This window comes from Ictalurus furcatus, chromosome 10 (assembly GCF_023375685.1).
Source record: "Ictalurus furcatus strain D&B chromosome 10, Billie_1.0, whole genome shotgun sequence".
Lineage (NCBI taxonomy): Eukaryota > Metazoa > Chordata > Actinopteri > Siluriformes > Ictaluridae > Ictalurus > Ictalurus furcatus.
In genome coordinates this window covers 14,310,013-14,328,672 of record NC_071264.1, presented here as the reverse complement: position 1 = coordinate 14,328,672, position 18,660 = coordinate 14,310,013, and the positions used below count along the sequence as shown (strand labels likewise).

General features: G+C 37.7%; 1 protein-coding gene across 2 annotated transcripts; it reads left to right on the top strand.

The window, feature by feature from the left end:
- Positions 1–2,543: 2,543 nt before the first annotated feature.
- mef2b (myocyte enhancer factor 2b) lies at positions 2,544–16,823 on the top strand. 2 transcript variants are annotated; one of them, XM_053635553.1, is made up of 9 exons: positions 2,544–3,324; positions 9,501–9,578; positions 10,098–10,301; positions 11,599–11,727; positions 12,120–12,303; positions 13,322–13,467; positions 15,496–15,571; positions 15,661–15,763; positions 15,879–16,823. In XM_053635553.1, the coding sequence occupies exons 2-9, from the start codon at positions 9,525–9,527 to the stop codon at positions 16,141–16,143; spliced, it is 1,161 nt and encodes a 386-aa protein (XP_053491528.1). In that variant the 5' UTR covers positions 2,544–3,324; positions 9,501–9,524; the 3' UTR covers positions 16,144–16,823. The 2 variants fall into 2 exon arrangements, with proteins under 2 accessions (XP_053491528.1, XP_053491527.1); XM_053635552.1 differs by lacking the exon at positions 2,544–3,324 and having other exon boundaries at positions 9,361–9,578.
- The last annotated feature ends 1,837 nt before the right edge of the window (positions 16,824–18,660 follow it).

Genomic DNA, 18,660 nt, shown 5'->3' with positions numbered 1-18,660 from the left:
GGTCTTGTGATCTAGGCTTAGTGAAGTGAAGTCTAAGTAAAAATTTTATATTTAAAAAAATATTTAATTTTTTGTTTCCATGTAATAGCAGCATGTGCAAGCATTTATACATGTGTTTAATATATCAAAGAAAATGATATTCTACTCAATCTTTCGACTTATATTCTATGTAGAATATCAGTGGATATATAAGTACCAAAACAGAGTCAAGTCAGGTCTACTAGTTCACTATCTACTATGTACTATCCTCCAGTGACTGCCTGAATGCAGCAGGAAAAAAAATTATGTTGTTCTTTCTTTCATGCTTTCTTGCTCTCTGTCTTGTTTGCATGCATGCTTGCTTTCTTGCTTCCATGCTTGCATGCATTTTTGCCTTGCCCTCATTCCCCTATTCTTTCAAAGTGTTTAATTCATCTTATACCAAACAATTTCCCAACAATTACAATTTTGAAAAATTGATGTGACGTCATGTTTTTATCTGTTCATAGTATAAATATATGATATATTTAATTATATAGTTGTGAAATGTCTCTGAGACAAGTTAATTCCTGTTATATTGTAGCAGCTATAAAGTCATTCTCTCACCAATAATAAAAATTAGATTTGAACTACATTATATTACATTTTACATTATATAGTTTATATTGCGTTTTATCACGTTACCATACTATGCCTGAGCATCTATATTATTATGAATATTTACTATTTAATCCAATGAAAACCCTTACCTGTTACCTTAACAGCAAACACTGAGGGGAAAAATGCATACGACACACATTTTTGCTCAGGTTACACTGTGTATTTAAAATAAAAATTCATTCCAAACCCTAAAGTATATTTATGGATATACTCTCTGTATTTGATAGTTTATGCATTATGCAGGTGCCTTTTTTTCTTGAGTGCCTTGTCTGTATGTTGTGAGGAAAGTCACTGTAAGTCAGCCAAGCCAAAAACTATCTAGAATAAATCATGTCTTCATTATTTCTGACAAACTTCGCTGGCAGAATCAGTCAGCAAGTGGGTTTTAATGCTTCAGCCTCAATGGTGGGAACTTGCAGACTACCTTTGCACTTTTCCGAGTAAGAGAGACCAGATACTAAAAAAAAGTATACACAACGAAGAATCGCTCGAACATATGCATACTGGCCAGAGAATCTATTTCTGAATTCAACAGGCCCACCACATGCTCAAAAACATCAAAGCCACTGATGTTGTAAAAAGCAGAAGTGAGAAGTTTCAGGAAAACAAAAAAAGGTGCATTTTCCAAAGGTTCCCTCACTCAGAGTGAGGCCTGGCATAACTGTAATTTCTTTGTGTAGTGCCAAATAAATGGTTATAAAGTGTCAACACTTTTTCTAGAGCATGTAAAAACGGTAGTGAACCAATCTTTGTGCAATGCTGTTTTGTTTTCTCTTCCAGCCACACAGATGTTTTCCCCATGAAGCCATTTACAGGTAAGGATCCTCTAGTGTTGATTCTCTACTAGACTGAAGGGAATCCAGATGTGTGCAGCACGGACCTGTTGCTCTGGGGCTTTTAGCAGGAGGTTGCTTCTTCTTGCATCAGATGACATGTAACCCCATTTCCCCCAGAGAGAGCACTCGTCACTGTATGCATGTAAGAGAGTAAGAGGAGCGCTCAATCTGCAATATTCTTGTCACCTTTTCATATAAAATATTGAAACAAGGAAGTATTTTTTTCCCCCACATTTCATATTATTGTCTATTTCTATTTCAAATATACTTGATTGAAAATAATAATCATATTCATAGTCCAGTCACATTTCACTTTCAGTTTCTCCTCCTCTATTTTAGTTGAGTATAAAGAATCAGGACAAATTAATTCAGCAACCAGCCATAATTATTACTGTGTGTGAGCCAGGGGTGTTAGCTGGACTGTTAATCATCCAGATTCTTCTCCATTAAAAAAAAAAAAAAAAAAAAAACATTTAAAAAATGTACTTCTAAATAGACAGTTTCTATTCTTTTTTTTTTAGTAGCCTAGAGTTTTGTTTTATGGAAGCTGTGGTAACTTAGCTGTCAATGTATGACATGATCAGAAAAAGTTGGATTCATCATAAAACTAACCTCGTGTGTTGTCACTGTTTGTAGGACTACCAGATTGATAAAATATAAAACATTTCTAACTAGGCTAGTTTGGTGTCACTATCAAGGGGAACTAAGCTATCATTGTATGGGTTTAGCTGCTACAGTACCATGTAGAGTACATTAGCTGTACTTATGCTCTGCTCATATCATGTTCACATAAACTGGAACTCATATAGACATTTACACACCTTGTTATCTTGCTCAGCATGAGAAGATGCTTCTGTTTCAGTTTCAATCCCTTTACTGGTTAAAATACCAAATATCCATTTTTCCTCACACTGACTGTGAGCTAGCATTTGGCAGAATTGAGGCCTGGCAGTCAATAAGTGTTTCCATGTATTTTCCTGTAAACCCTTTATGATTGGCCTCACCTACCGTTCACTGAATATATAATATTACAGACTGTCTTCTTTTACTGACATTCAGTTATGTAGTGACAAACCGCTCCAAGTGGAGAATTATTCGGGGCTAAAGAAAAAATCTTCGGTGCTACAGCCCTGAATACCAAGGACTGGTTACGCCCCTGGTGTGAGCTAATGTCCCATCATTTCCATCTTCCCACAGTCTTCCTATAACATAGTTTTCCAAGCCCTATTTTCAGTTACTGCTGTGTTGAAGAATTTTTGTATACAGTAGACTTTCAAGACATGGAATCCATGTGTGGTTGGATCTAAGCTTGGATACTCAGTTGTCCTCTTGTTTGCTTGTTCTTCTCATTTCCAGTTCTAACTATGTCTTTTTTCCTGCTAGATCTTATATGACATATGTTATTTTCCCAAATGATTTTTTTTTTTATGTCAGCCTGCACAACAGGACCTTGTTTATGCGAGTGTGTGCAAAGATACAATGTAATTACAAAATCTTACATGCATATTAATATAAATAATAATTAGCAACAGGTGATACTTCCTCTGTCTTTTCTAACACTCATTTATGTGTAAGAATGGTATAGGAAAAGAAATTCTGGAGCTTAAACAAGTTTTCAACCAATAACAGCTTCTGCGTGTCTCAGACAAAAGAGTGCATCAGAGAGAAACAAAGTGATGCATGAGTGAAGTCGTTTTCAACCAATCGCGTGCTCGGTGGGCGGAGCTATGCTAATATCTCTTCAAAGCGGATGCTAGTTTATGAACAGCTGGAAGAATGAAGTGTAGTAAAGCATCGCGAAGACACAGAGCTGCTGATTGTCCCGTACTGTTCAACATTGCAGCATCAGGTGAGGTTTAAACCTTTATTAAAGTTTTTTTTTTTAAGTTTGACTGATTACTGATTATGTTTGTAAAGTAGCAGCATAGGCAGCACATGAGCTTTTCTTTTTCATATCTCAGTCTCACTATGGAAACTGTTTATTCAAAACGGAATTATGCTTAATAAATATGCATTATAAGTAATATGCATAACCAAACCCATAGCCAAACTATATTTAATACTCAGAGGTCCGTCCAAATAATGAAGTAATGGTGTATAATATATATATATATATATATATATATATATATATATATATATATATATATATATATATATATATATATGTGCCCCTGTTAATCATATTCTTTAGCTGGTGCATATTTGACTCTGTTAAATTATTTTTTAAATATGTAATAGTTGGAAAAGAGCATGTGACAAATAATGTAATATTTATGTTAACTCAGTTTTATTCAAAAAAGCTTTATTGTGCATCATGAGGCTTTGTAAAGCACTGATGGCAGTTAATGCAAAATGTCTCTTTATACACTCTATCATCTTATCATGTAAAATATGGGTAAATTGTATAAATGAGTGCAGCTCACAGCCACTTGTACAAATTGTCTTAGTTTGGTGTATATTGTATTACTAAATATCATGAATACCAGTGCACTCTTTATTTAGCTGATCATGTATTCCATTGAGTGCTGATCAGGTTCTCCACAAAACAGCATGAAGAAGATCTCAAAGAGAGTCGGGGGAATCACATGGAACTCCATATTAAAGCATATTATTCAGTAACTACTTTGAGCTAAAATGAAACTAATAGGAAAGGTACACTACAAGGCCAAAAGTAGGTGAACACCTGACCATAACACCCATACGCGCCCATTGCAAATCCATGGGCATTAACACGGCAGTGGTGGCTCAACGGTTAAGGCTCTGGTTTACTGATCAGAAGGTCAGTGTTCCAGCCCCAGCACCACCAATCTGCCAATGTTGGGCCCTCTCTGAAAGGCATTGAACCTTCTCTGCTCCAGGGGTGCTGTATCATAGCTCACCCTGTGCTCTGACCCCAACTTCCTAAAAAGCTGGGATATGCAAAGAAAATAAGTTTCCTGTGCTGTAATGTATATGTGACAAGTAAAGGCCTCTTTTTCTTCTGAGTTGGTCCCCTTTGCTGTCATAACAGCCTTTTCACTAGATTTTGGAACATGGCCATGGGGATTTGCCCAATCAGTCACAAGAGCATTAGTGAGGTCAGGCACTGATGTCAAGTTGGTGTGACAGTTAATCCCAAAGGTGGTCAGTGGTCACTCCAACCTGGGCAAACCATGTTTACATGGAGCACACCTTGGTTCCAGTGAAGGGAAACAATGCTCCAACATACAAAGACATTCTAGACATTTGAGTGCTTACAACTTGGACAGACTGACACCTCCTGGGTGCTTAAGGAGATGATGTGTAGAAATAAGCATTATACCAGCAGCACCAAGAACATACCAAATTCTTAAAGAAACATGTAGCAGTCAAAATAAAGACACCTTAGGGGACCGGTAAGGCCCTGTTCTGTTTTTGTTCCCCTACCAGACCAAACATTTATGCATGTTTACCAAAAAACATAGTTTAGTGCTCCATGATCATGCTCCTCTCTGTCACAGTCATATCTCTGCACCAGCATTGTGGACGTATGTATTTCGTATGCAAATGGAAGTCTAGTTTGCTATTTCTGGCTAGGTTTAGTTTCTCATCTCATATGTGTCTCTGAGGAGTTGAACATTTGATACCTGAAATTTGCTTTCTATCTGCTGATTTCAAATGACAGACACAAATGATCATAATATAAAATACATCATTTTCATCTATAATTAATATAATTAATATTCTTTATGCTAGAAGAGCAAAAAATATATACAAAAGTAACCACATGAATCCATTAATATCAGTTATTAATTCTGACATCATGTCTTTCAGGTCTTTTCAAACTATACACAAGAACATACATGCTTTCTCCACCAGTTTACTTTATAGGCTGCAGGAGCTGCAGGAGAGGCCATGATGAAACTGTTTTTTGTTTTTTTTGTTGGTACTAAGGCAGTATTATTCCTATGACAGTCCTAGTAATTAGTCTCCTCCGGCCCCTATGGGAGAGAAATGCTGTAGTGCTGAAGCTCCTCTATGTTTGTGCATCTTCTTTTCCACTGTCTGACCTTTGGGAAGTCTTCAAAGGAAGCAGTGCTGCTAAAGGCTACGAAGCAGAAGCGAACAAAAAGGTGCAAGGGTTGAGTAACTGGGTGATAAACCCTCAAACATAGCCTTAGAGATGTAGGGAGATTGTTGGTCAGACTTCTGCATTGGTATTTACACTGCTTTCATTAAAGTGAGACTTTCAAAGCTGTTAAAGAAGATTGTACAAAACTTAAACAGTTTACTCAACTTCTGTAAAAAAAAAAATAATAATAATAATAAAAAAGTTTCATTTTAATTCAAATCGAAGCTTTGCATGTTGATGTACAAAAACCTCAGATATTTGGAATATTTAAGGGTTTTTCAGTTTCTAAAGGGGTTTGACTTGGAACCATCTCTCGTAGGTAACACTGCTGTACGGCATTGTACAGAACTGTTCTTGCTGAGGAACAAGCGAAAGAACCTAAATAAGTGTACCTGTAGTGTTACAAAATACTAATATCAACATGCTACATTATCTTGCTGTAGTATTAAAAAAAATGATATATAAATATATTTTAAATAAAATTTTTCTTCAGTAAAACTAACAGTTTTACATTTTTTAATGCATTAATTTCCGCAAATTCAAAATGTAATTCATTGGTAAACTGTTTGAAAAGAAAACCGTCTCCATTCACAATTTATCTTTGCTAAGAAAGCTATATATAAGGATTTCAAAATATGTTACAAGATTTTAAGCCTGGCTCAAAGTCTGAACACTGAGCTGCATAGCACTGATATACAGCCCTGATTATGAATGTACCCATTTGTTGATGCATTAGCAAATATGAGGAACTAGGATTTAAAGCAACAGATGTGGAGGTTTGTGATAGAGATCTCTTGTCAGAAAGACCACTTCCCTGCATTTCTATTCATATCTGTACACACTAACTGTCCGGTGTGAACACGCAGTCACCTGTGAAATGAAAGGCACAGACATTTATGCGCTACGCAGTGTAAGCTGCTTTATAAGGTAAGAAAGGCCCAAGATATGGATTCCTCTGGATTCCTCAAGCTCCTGGGTGCCAGGAGTGGGCGAGAGGGAAGCGGGCATTGCTGGGTCATGGGAACCGCAGCACTGTATCCGCTCACCATTGGGTTAGAAGTACTAAAAATAGGCGAGGTCAAACATGTTTAATATGAGAGTCGGGAGGGAAGCAGTGGTGGATATCTCAGAGATTTTTTGCATTAGCAGATAGATTCTTTCAACTACATAACAGCCTTGATGCAGAGAGAAGCAAGTCAACTAATAATACAAATATTAAAAAAATTAGACATATATATATATATATATATATATATATATATATATATATATATATATATATATATATATCAATCAGCCCTAATATTAAAACCACTGACAGTTGAAGTGGATAACAAAGATTATCTTGTTATTCTGGCACCTGTCAAGGGGTGGGATATATTAGGCAACAAGTGAACAGTCAGTTCTCAAAGTTGATGTATTTGGAAGCAGGAAAAATGGGCAAGCAAGTGTGCTGGACAAACAAGTCCAATCCATGGAGTTGCGAGGTGGGGCCTCCACGGATCGGACTTGTTTATGCAGCACACCGTACACCTTAAGATCTGGGGAATTTGGAGTCCCTTTCAACACCTTTAACTCTTTGTCATGTTCCTCAAACCATTCCTGAACAGTTTTTACAGTCATCTAGCCATCATAATTTGGCCCTTGTCAAAATCGCTCAGATCCTCACGCTTGCCCATTTTTCCTGTTTCCAACATATCAACTTCGAGAACTGACTGTTCACTTGCTGCCTAATATATCCCACCTTTTGACAGGTGACACTCTAATGAGATTGTCAATGTTATGTGGTTTTAATGTTATGGCTAATTGGTGTTCACATAATTAATAATTTAATTTTATGAGGTTTCTGCTTGGAACTCTTTCTGATGGAAACATTCGGTTGTATGGTGCTCTATAGTACCTTTAAAGATTCTAAGCTGAAGAATCCAGGTTTTAGATTTTAGTGTGTTTAAAGTTTAGAGATTTAGTGAGGAAATATTAGGTCAACTATGAACCACCATTTTGAATGTACGATTTTAGAAAAAAAAGAGAAACCCTTTGCTGTAGGAGCAAACTTTAGGATGCCTTCAGTAGGACAAGCTGAGGAACGCTTAAGAGATCTACATATACTGTATGGATCACTGTTTATTTGTACAAATATGTGTATAATAATAACAAATAAACTAGATTATTGCCCAATTACAGCGTTATTAACCAGGCTTCAAACATTCATTCATTTATTTAATCGTCTTCAGTAACCACTTCACGCACACAAACATGCTGTATTCCACACAGATAGTAACCTGAGCTCAGGATCAAACTGGGGACGGTAGAGCTGTGAGGCAGAAACCATACCAGCTGCACCATTATGCCCTTCTAGGGTTCAAACACCAAATTATAAATTGCTGAAGTTAACTACAGCGGCGTATCTATATTACTAAGCACAGAGTTTCACCACCAAACACAGCAGACTGCTGCACCTCAGTGGAAGGAGCGCTACCGCAGGTCCTTCATCCCTACAGCAGTCAGACTCTTTAATGCAAATAACAACATAATGTAGCACTGCTAGTTGTTTTTGCATCATCAGCCTACACATTCACAATAATTCTGCAATATGAACATTTATTCATTTATTACTATTTGTTTCTCACTGTCTAATGTTAACTGTGCAATAATCCATTTATCACTTATCTGTGTATAAACTAGTTGTTACTCATCTGTATATATTCAGATTTGTATATATTTTTAGACATTTTTTTTCAATTCTGTTCCTATTTAATGTGTATTCTTTCTATCTGTTTTTGTGTGTGTGTGTGTGTGTGTGTGTGTGTGTGTGTGTGTACTTGAGCGGCTGTAACGGGGGAATTTCCCCAGTGTGGGATCAATAAAGTTTTTATCTTATCTTATCTTATCTTATCTTATCTTAATCCATCAAATCCATCACTTAGTACACTGTTAGAGAAAAAAGTTTAAATCTGGGAATGACTCTCTGTTTGTTCCTCTGAGGGAACATTTAAAGATTTTATGCAGAAGCCTACAAGTGAGGGTTCCCTATTAAATTGGATTCCAAATAGAACCTGTTTATGAAGCTAAGAACTTGTAGAAGAAGTCTGTGTAGATTAACTGTATATACAGTTTCTGATGAAATTGCATGATGCAATTTCTCAGGGACACATTTCACTGTCAGGTCTCTCTCTCTCTCTCTCTCTGTCTCTGTCTCTCTCTGTCTGTCTGTCTTTTGTTTTACCCTCTCGGATACACTGTTTGTGTACAGTTTGCTCATGGGAGAACAGGGGGTGGACAGGAACTAAACCCACACTGAGACGTGCTGTTATTTTAACGGTGACTGCAGGCCTGCCTGCTGAACTCCTTTAAATGGAGATGGCATATATTTAACCCATGCCCAGTGGAAAAGGGAATACTCACACTGGGATAGCTCATACTTTTGGGGCGTTAGTCTGCACTAATTTTAACCATCTTTCTCTCTCAGGGGTGTACATAAACACCCGCTTATCCCGGGCAGGGGGGCAGTGGGACCAATTGCCCAATGATGACCAAACACCGTTTCCCATCCAATTTATTATGAAATGTACAAACAGTACTATGTGCCTGTGTGCCAAGATAAGACATTTGGGAATGAATAATCAAGATATATGGGACTGAGAAATCAAGATATATAGGACTGAGTAATATTGTATTCTCTATATTTGTTAATAATATTTCTGTTGCTATACACTGTTGTCTTTTATAAATAAAAGATTGCTGAAAATGTTCAGGCTCAGTTTTTCCAAAAGCACCGTATGTTAGATTGAATGTGATGCTTGTGTTATCATTTTATAATGATATAAGAATGATTTTGGGAAACTCAGCCCAACTAGAGCAACTAGAGGTTTACTAGAGCATCAAACATGACACAGAAAAAAAAACTGAACTACGCATTGATATTTTTACAGAACCATTCTCTGGAAAAGAACATCATGGGGCGAAAGAAAATACAGATCTCACGGATTCTTGACCAACGAAATCGTCAGGTATGCTTGTATTACTGATTATCATGGTTGATGGCCCTTGTGCTATCATATCCTTCCACTGTTAGCATACAAACATAAAAGATGACATATAGTCCAAGGAAAAAATTTACACCCCCATGGTATACATATTTATTCTAATGTTAATATTTTGAACAAACATATTTTGAACTTATGATAATGAAGGAAACTCTGTGTAATCTGATAAACACAAAATGTCTTGTTGGTATGAATTATATGTCTTTGTCTTTATTTTGTTCTATAAGAATGCAAACGTTTGCACTAGACTGAAGAGTCTCTTAAATGTAGACTAGTTTCTATCATGGCATGAAATCAGATCATTTTTAAGATTTTGTGCTATAACCTTTAGTGAAATTTAGATTCCCTGCATCGCTCGCTTAAAGTTGAAAACTGAGCCCGGAGAGCTGGTAGAGATTCTCCTGTGGAGCAGTGTTAAGTTGGCCTAGCTCTCAGTAAAACTGAAAAGCCCTGTGACCCCCCCCACATCTGTGGTTTCTCTAGGTGACGTTCACCAAGCGTAAATTTGGCCTGATGAAAAAGGCCTACGAGCTGAGTGTGCTGTGTGACTGTGAAATTGCTCTCATCATCTTCAACAGCACCAATCGTCTCTTCCAGTACGCCAGCACTGACATGGACAAAGTGCTCCTCAAATACACTGAGTACAGCGAGCCTCATGAGAGCCGCACCAACAATGACATACTCGAGGTACACACACAGCCTGTCCTGAAAGTTTCCCTTTGAAAATACATCCATATACAATATACACGATAATATCCTTAGCTGAAAGCCAACAGAGCAAAAGGTTCTTGTGTAGCACATAAAGGTACCGTGTGGATTTATATGATATGATAATAATCTTTATTAATATAGCATTTTTCAAAATCTAATTTGTGCCTTACATACAAAACAGTATGTCGAACAAGGTATTTATGATAAGTAAGGAATATAACTCAATACGCTGTGATGTTATAGGAAATAGTCAAGTTGACCATTTTCCTATAACAACACATCCCAGAGTATTTTATTCCACTTACACCTCAGCAAATTGGCAGTGCTAACAATTAAAATGTATTAAACAATGACTTGTCATACTTTTTCATATTTATAGATGTGCTTAATGTTGTGGAGTGTCTGTGAAACAAGTTAGTTCCTGTTATCACTTACAATATAGCAGCTATAAATAGTTGTTCCTTCACCAGACTCAATTTTTTTCTGTCGAAGACAACTTCACAATGTCCACAATCATGCATTTTTAAATCCATTTATATACAGTGTCCGTCATAAAAGTACCCGTGTTAGTCGTTACTATAAATACGATATCATATTAGAACGAGCGTGTTAATATAAACCTTGCAGCCAAAACTACCATCAGAGCTGCTGTTATATAAACAGATCAGATTTGAGAGTTCAGCACCACTGTGGTATGACACATTAATGAACCAATTTAAATCTAAAATGAAATCTAATCACTGATGAATTATCTATCTATCTATCTATCTATACACTCTATCTATCTACCTATCTATCTATCTATAATTCTCTATATGAGAATTACTATGAATCATGAAAAGTCTGTTTAATATATTATAAGTTTCAAGACTAGATTCAGAGAGTATGCCAAGTTAAACAAATATGTTTTTAACCGGGATTTAGTTTATCTAATTTACAATTATCACTGTCACACAGATTACTCTCATTGGCAGCTATACGTGACTCACAGTTGTATTCAGAGTAATAGGTGCATTTGTTATTAAATTATTCACATTGAATTACAAATCCAATCACTTGGATGCCAGACATTTGACATGGTGTGGAAGACTGAAAACTTTCACAGATATACAGTACACATGAGCTTACACACATGGCAGCTATGTGTCTATTACAGCAATTCATGAATATATTATATTAAATGTTATTGGAGAAAAACAACATTGAGATACTCATTGTATGTGTAATTTTTTTTTACTATTTTGTTCTGTCTTCCATTCACTGATGGCTAAAGACCTTACGTAGGAAAGGGCTGGGCCTGGACGGAGCTGAGCTTGAACATGAGGACAACATGCAGACAGGCCAGGAGAAATATCTACTGAATGAGGGCATGGATCTCTCCATCGCCAGGCAACGTTACTATGTCAGTATGATCATAAATATTTTTACATTACAAAACTTCTTTTTAGACACAGTTTTGCTGTGTTAACTAACAGTTAGTTAAATAGAATGTTCTGTGTCCATATAATCTACAAATACACTGTGTTTTATTCTATAATGCATTCCATGCACTGACATATATTTCAGAATATATTAGCTATATTTTGGCCATTTTTAGTGCCTTGTTGCTTATAAAACACCTCACTGATAAGTCGCAGTGTACCACAGTATGAACTGCCATAAAGCATTAAAGCACATATTAATGCTTTTGCCTAATTTGTTCTGTGTGGATAGAGATCTTCAAAGAACAACAATCATCCAGCTTAAGATATTATTATATCTCAAGCGAGTGTTAGACACTCTGTTCTTTCACAGGCTCCCTCTGTACATCCATCAGAGGCTCAAATGTTAATGGGCGTTGGCTGTGAGAACGGTTACCCATCAAACATGAATCTGGGAGCAAACCGACCTTCATCCTTCAAGCCTCTCAGCTCCAGGCCTGGATCTGCTGCTCCTGCTGGAGCCAACACACACGCCGCACTCATGGGCACACACGCAGGTGAAGACAGAACGTTTATTAATTTCCTACCTCTCACAAGGGCAGTTTCATTTCCAAAATGGCAAGATTCACAACTAGAAATCAACTGGTAACTATTTCAGATAATCAGCAAGTGTCTCTGATGAGGGGTGCTGGCAAAACATAACATACCCTCATGCAGACAAGCACTATGGTGATATTTAGTCACAAATACCTACGTACACAACCTGTATACATTTTCCATGAATTTATGTCAGGTAATGCTCTGGGGCATCTCTGCAGTATGTCCTGTACTTGACTGATGACTAAATGCACTGGAACTGGAAAAATATCATCTGTCTTTATGTTCCTCTGGTAATGAATTAAATGTGGAAATCATCTGAATGCCGGTATGTTTGCATAAACATTATGTATACTATGTATTAGTGAGGTATTAAGGCTTAAAACCTCCAACATTTTTGCACTTTGCACACAGGAAGTACAGCTATGAAACAACGCCTCTTCACACACACGCACACACACTCACAAAATCACATGTGAAACAGTAGTTGAAGGCAGAGGCTGTGGTTTTTGTGCAGAAATTTGCACCTGCCGGACATCTTGAAGCAGCCTCCACATAAACCCCTCCACTGCTATTAGTAGTGCACGTATCCACAGAGCAAACCACGTGGTCAGAGTCCACCTCTCGGTGTTTGCCGAGGTGCTATGTTTGGAAGGTGGCTAACTCGGACTTCAGTTTAACCTGTGAGATATTAACCTGTACACCGAGCTCTAGATGCGAGTTTACATTTTTAAACATTTTTTTTCTTGACTCTGTAGTGTAGGTTGAATGTGCATGTACTCTAGGGTATATTTGACACTTCTTGCTGGTACCACCATATATACAGATGTGACTGAATGAAAAAAGGTCAGCTGTTACATCGACTTCTCCTTTCGGCAAGAAAGAATGTGAGAGGTTGAGATGGTGGGTGGATAGGGGTGAAAAAGAAATTCACCCACATCTTGTTTTCACTTCCCATATGTTTGTGCGTGGGCGAAGGCTTTGGCTACTCAGTGTTTTCCCATGGCAACCTGAGCCGAGCGCTGGATATGAAGACCCCGCCTCCGCTGAGTTTGACCAATGACGGGCGGCGTGGGGAGGTCCACCCTGGAGTGGGTGTAGCCCGCGGCAATCTGACTAATGCGGTAAGAGATTGTGCTAAAGAAGTCACACATATAAAAAAAAAATTTAATCTTTAGATTAGGGATTTTGTGTGTGTGTGTGTGTGTGATCTTTTGGGTTGCTGTCATGTAGCCATTTATAGCATTTTATACCGTAGTGCTGTTGAATTCTTGAATTTGATTGGTCAGAAGGTGTTGAAGTTAAACTAAAACAGCAGCTCGGACAGTAATGCCAGATGTAATTCAAATGAAAGGTTTATATTGATGTGCTCATTCTAATACGTTATTGTTTCTATAGTAACAGCTCATTCACATGGTGACCACTCCACAACAAAGACATATCATTAATATGCCGAAGTTCTTTGCAGTTTCAGAGTCGTACAATAATACAGAGGAGTTTATGCTTTCTGGTTTCACTGTAACAAGTTTTTTAACTTCAAGAAACTTGGAGAGAGAGAGAGAGAGAGAGAGAAGAGGCTGGAGAGGGAATGATTGTTTATAGGTCCTATAACATAAGTGTAAAAGGAACTAACTTGTCTTGTGGATGTTCCACAACATTAAATCCAACTATAAACAGTTAAAGTTATGACGCATTGTTTTTTAATAAAAAGATTGTAAAAGTTGGGAAATTGCTGCTGTATAAGAGGAATAGAACAGTTCAGAGCATGCTGCTATGGGAAATGAATCAACTTCAGTAAAGAAACTTTGGTCACACGCCCCATTGTTCGGTCTTTACATAATCACACACAGAGTGAATTAAAATGTCATAAATACTTTTGTAAAAATGTACTATTTGTGTATGAATATATAAATGTTTGGTTTCTTCTCTTTGTGCTTTAGTTTGCCATAGTGCTGCGGGCCTAACGTTGCAAACAAGTAATGGAAGCGTATCTGTTCGTTACAGCTGATCAACTGTCTAAATGTGTGACGTGTCCTTTGCCCTTTGAGACAGTATTTTTAAGTAAATGAGAGCCGACTCTCATGTATGAGCTGTTTTTTAAAGAAAAAATGAAAATAGATGTATTGTAGGCGATGGTGATACCCTTGCAGAATAATTTAATCAAAACACTTCCATCAAGACCTCTTTTTAACACCTGGAGACCTCAATCCAGACCGCAGAATCTGTCACTATCTTCAAAAAACAGCTAAAGACCCACCTCTTCCGTGAGCACGTAACTAACCCCTAAAACGCCAACCCTACATCATCTATCTATCTATCTATCTATAAACAAATAAACAAATAAATAAACAAACAAATAAATAAATAAACATTACTCTGACTCTTACACCTCTACTCTGTGCACTTTGCTTCTCTAGAACTCAATTATAAATCTTGCATGGTAGCACTAGTATTGTTCTCCGCTTGATATATCGCTTTGCTTGTATTTCCTCATTTGTAAGTCGCTTTGGATAAAAGCATCTGCTAAATGAATAAATATAAATGTAAATGTGTGTATTTGACTCTGTCAACTGAATTAATGGACGTTAGTTGTGTCTTGCTGATTTTACATATATCTATGTAGATTTGATAAAAAACCATTGCAAAGAAATGTTAATTGCATGATAGAGTAAGACTTCAGAAAACAGCCATAGTTCAAAATGTCAGGTCAAAATATAGCAAACTGTCCAGCTTGGAAAAGAAAACCTGTAATAAGCCGACTCTTAGTGGTGAACTGAACCAAATGATTTGACTCGTTAAAAAGAATTGTACAGGATTGTACAAATGTATTACTGAGTTCTGCTGAGGAAAGCAACGTTTCTGAATCTAGTGTGTAATAATTTAGACATACATGATGTCTGTATGATGCTAAACCGCTTCCCATACTTGTTAGCTACATTAGCCTCGTAACTCCAGTGCAAATCTAAACTAGCTTTGTACCCTAAGCGTCAGCTATATTAGATCCATATCTAATATAGCTGACGTTTAGAACCTTAGCAGGCTTTAAAAGACTGATACTCAAGTTTAGCCTTATTAGTGTTACTAAATACACTTGACATATCATTACTCATCTCTAAAGTACTCTAAATGTATTTGTTTTCTTTGTGTATCAGAGAGCGCTGTATCAGAGCATGCATTCTGGAGGCCACATGGCGTCCACAGGGAAGCCCTGGAATTATGGGACTTCAGGTAAACACCCAGCTCTCTTCAAATCAATGTTCACACCTTCTAAATTCTGTGGATCTTAACTGTGATGCTATACTGTCTCTCTCGATTAGAGTTTTGCCACCCGGGATACACAGTGGGTTTTCAGCGTCGCTCTGCAAACACCTGGCAGCCTCTCACACAGCAGGAGCCACAGCCATCTGTGATCCACGCAGGGTGAGAGAGTGAGATTTTCACTAGAGTGCTGAACAGAGAATGCGTTGAATGTTTGAGTTAAGTCTGGGTATGCATCTATGTTCAGTGTTTGTTGTATTTGTGTCTATATGTACAGGATGTCTACAGGTGGAGGATGTTTTTACTCTTCCCAAGGCTCCTCCCCCTCATCCCCACCTCTCTCCTCCCTCAAACTGAACATCAAATCAGAGTGCGTCTCTCCTGAACATACGTGCTCCCCGGGCACACCTTCTTCCCATCATTCACCAGTGGGTGGTCCTGACGGGATGAGCCAGCCTCCAGGGCCGTACGTGGACATGGACAGAGAGGAGAGTGAGATGAATTTGAAGCACGTGGAGGTCGGTGACGGTTGGCAGAGATAGCAAACACGCATCATTGTGTACACAGCCGACCTTTTATTAGTTGGAATGTCAAACTATGCAAAACCAGCTTTGACAAGAAAAATACACGTATAGTACAATGTTAATGTAACAGTGTTTCCATTTCCATTCCGAAAGGCAACTTGAACCTGATTGTTCTAAGCATGTTGCCTTTTAATATGAAAACTTGATCAAGACCAGTTATGGACCAATCTCTTCACTGGTTTATAAGAAATTACTGCAAAGCGATGAGAGTTGCTTCATAACAGAGCCCTAATATAATACAACACCTTACTCTTCAGAGCCATGGTGTTGGGTTTTTTCCCCATCCACATCTGATTGAGGATTTGAATAATTTGAAAAGGACATGCTAGAATTTCTAAAACCGCTCTTGCCTGATATACCAAAAACTGTCAGGGACTCCTGTAAACATTTGAATCAATCTGTACTGCAGCTTATGCACTGCCGCATGTTACTTACTGCTCATCTTGTACCATTTATATGGATTTACAGTATATATAAAGTTGTTTTTGTCTGTAGAAGCTTAAGGAGCCGGCTGTTCACTATATTTTCCACAAGAGGGCAGCACATATCAGCCACTGAGCATGTGGCCCAGTTTTTGGTTCAGGTTCTTGTGCGAATTATTTCCATTTTGTTAAATAAATAAATTAATAAAAACTTTTCTTCGGTTTCTACGTTTTTCAGTATTTAAAAGCGTGTGGCTAAACATTAATAATGTTGTGAAATTCTGGATCCATTCATTTAATTCTGATCACTATAACATCTAAGACTCATGACACACCTGGTTTAAAGCAGCCAGAAAAATGAAATATTACACATTTTCCATACGTTTGCTGTGTGGTTTTTGATTGTTCAGTTTTGTACTGGAGCTACGAGGCTAATGTGGTGAACATGGGGAACCTTTTTAAGGTGATGTAAACCTCATGCCTCATACACTTGCGTCCCACCATGTTGCGTTGTTCAGTATCTCAGACTCACTTATGTGTTTTCTTGCACTCTATGGGTGTTTCCCCCCCCCCCAACATCTAGAAAACATGCATCTCCGTTTCAAGAAAAACCTCCCATTTTCACAAGGTTGCATTTTGCTCTTGGATAAGTAATAGGTCGAGTTTTTAGCACAGAATTAGCACATACGCAAAATGCGGTTAAATAGCATTGAAGCTAATGGAATTGAGGACATTACGGATACTTTCACTCCATAATTTCCTCACCAGTTAATATCACAATATCACCGAAAATAAAGGGAAATGATCTATAGGAAATTCAGACGATGTAATTTCCTGTTGAACATGTGACTTGTGGAATATTCCAAATATTTCAAAAGGGTGAGTGTGATCAGGTAAGTGTTGAATGAATTTTTCCTAAACTATAATGGTTCATTCATGGAAAAGGATGTTTCAAGCAGGAGATGTTGGATGGATTCATATATTAATTAAAAAAAAAAATCTATAAGTATTTAATGATTATATCGGTAATGGTAAAGCGTATATCCATCTTTCCTCACACTGACCGTGAGCTAGCGTTTGACAGAATTGAGAGCCTTTCAGCCAAGAACACACGAGTGTTACATGTATTTTCCTGTAAACACTGTTTGATTGGTCTTACCTATGTTCACTGAAGGTCTAAAATTACATCACTGCAGTCTTCTTTCACTGACGTTCAGTTATGTAGTGACAAACCGCTTCAACCGCTAAAGAAAACATCTTCAGGGCCACCGCCCTCAATGCCCAGGCCAGGCTACGCCCTTGTTCTCGATCATTCTCTAACTGCGTGTTAATAGACATTCAGGCCATAATAATACTGCAGCATGGCAGTGTAACAGTCTGTTTTGTCTGTCTGTTCCAGACCTGCGGGGTGTTTGTCTGAACAATGACATGATTTATGTGTGATGATTTTGACATCCATACAGAATCAGACTAGAATGATGCACACAGTGGCGGGTCAGATGGCTGGGATGTTCATTAGCTGGTTGTCATTAGCCATTTAAAATCTGTGACCAACAGAGCAAGCCGTTGTACATCATTGTCTATATACAGTATCTCACAAAAGTGAGTACACCCCTCATATTTTTGTGAATATTTGATTATATCTTTTCATGTGACAACACTGAAGAAATGACACTTTGCTACAATATAAAGTAGTGAGTGTACAGCTTGTGTAACAGTGTAAATTTGCTGTCCCCTCAAAATAACTCAACACACAGCCATTAATGTCTAAACCGCTGGCATCTAAAGTGAGTACACCCCTAAGTGAAAATGTCCAAATTGGGCCCAAAGTGTCAATATTTTGTGTGGCCATCATTATTTTCCAGCACTGCCTTAACCCTCTTGGGCATGGAGTTCACCAGAGTTTACAGGTTGCCACTGGAGTCCTCTTCCACTCCTCCATGACGACATCACAGAGCTGGTGGATGTTAGAGACCTTGTGCTCCTCCACCTTCCGTTTGAGGATGCCCCACAGATGCTCAGTAGGGTTTAGGTCTGGAGACATGCTTGGCCA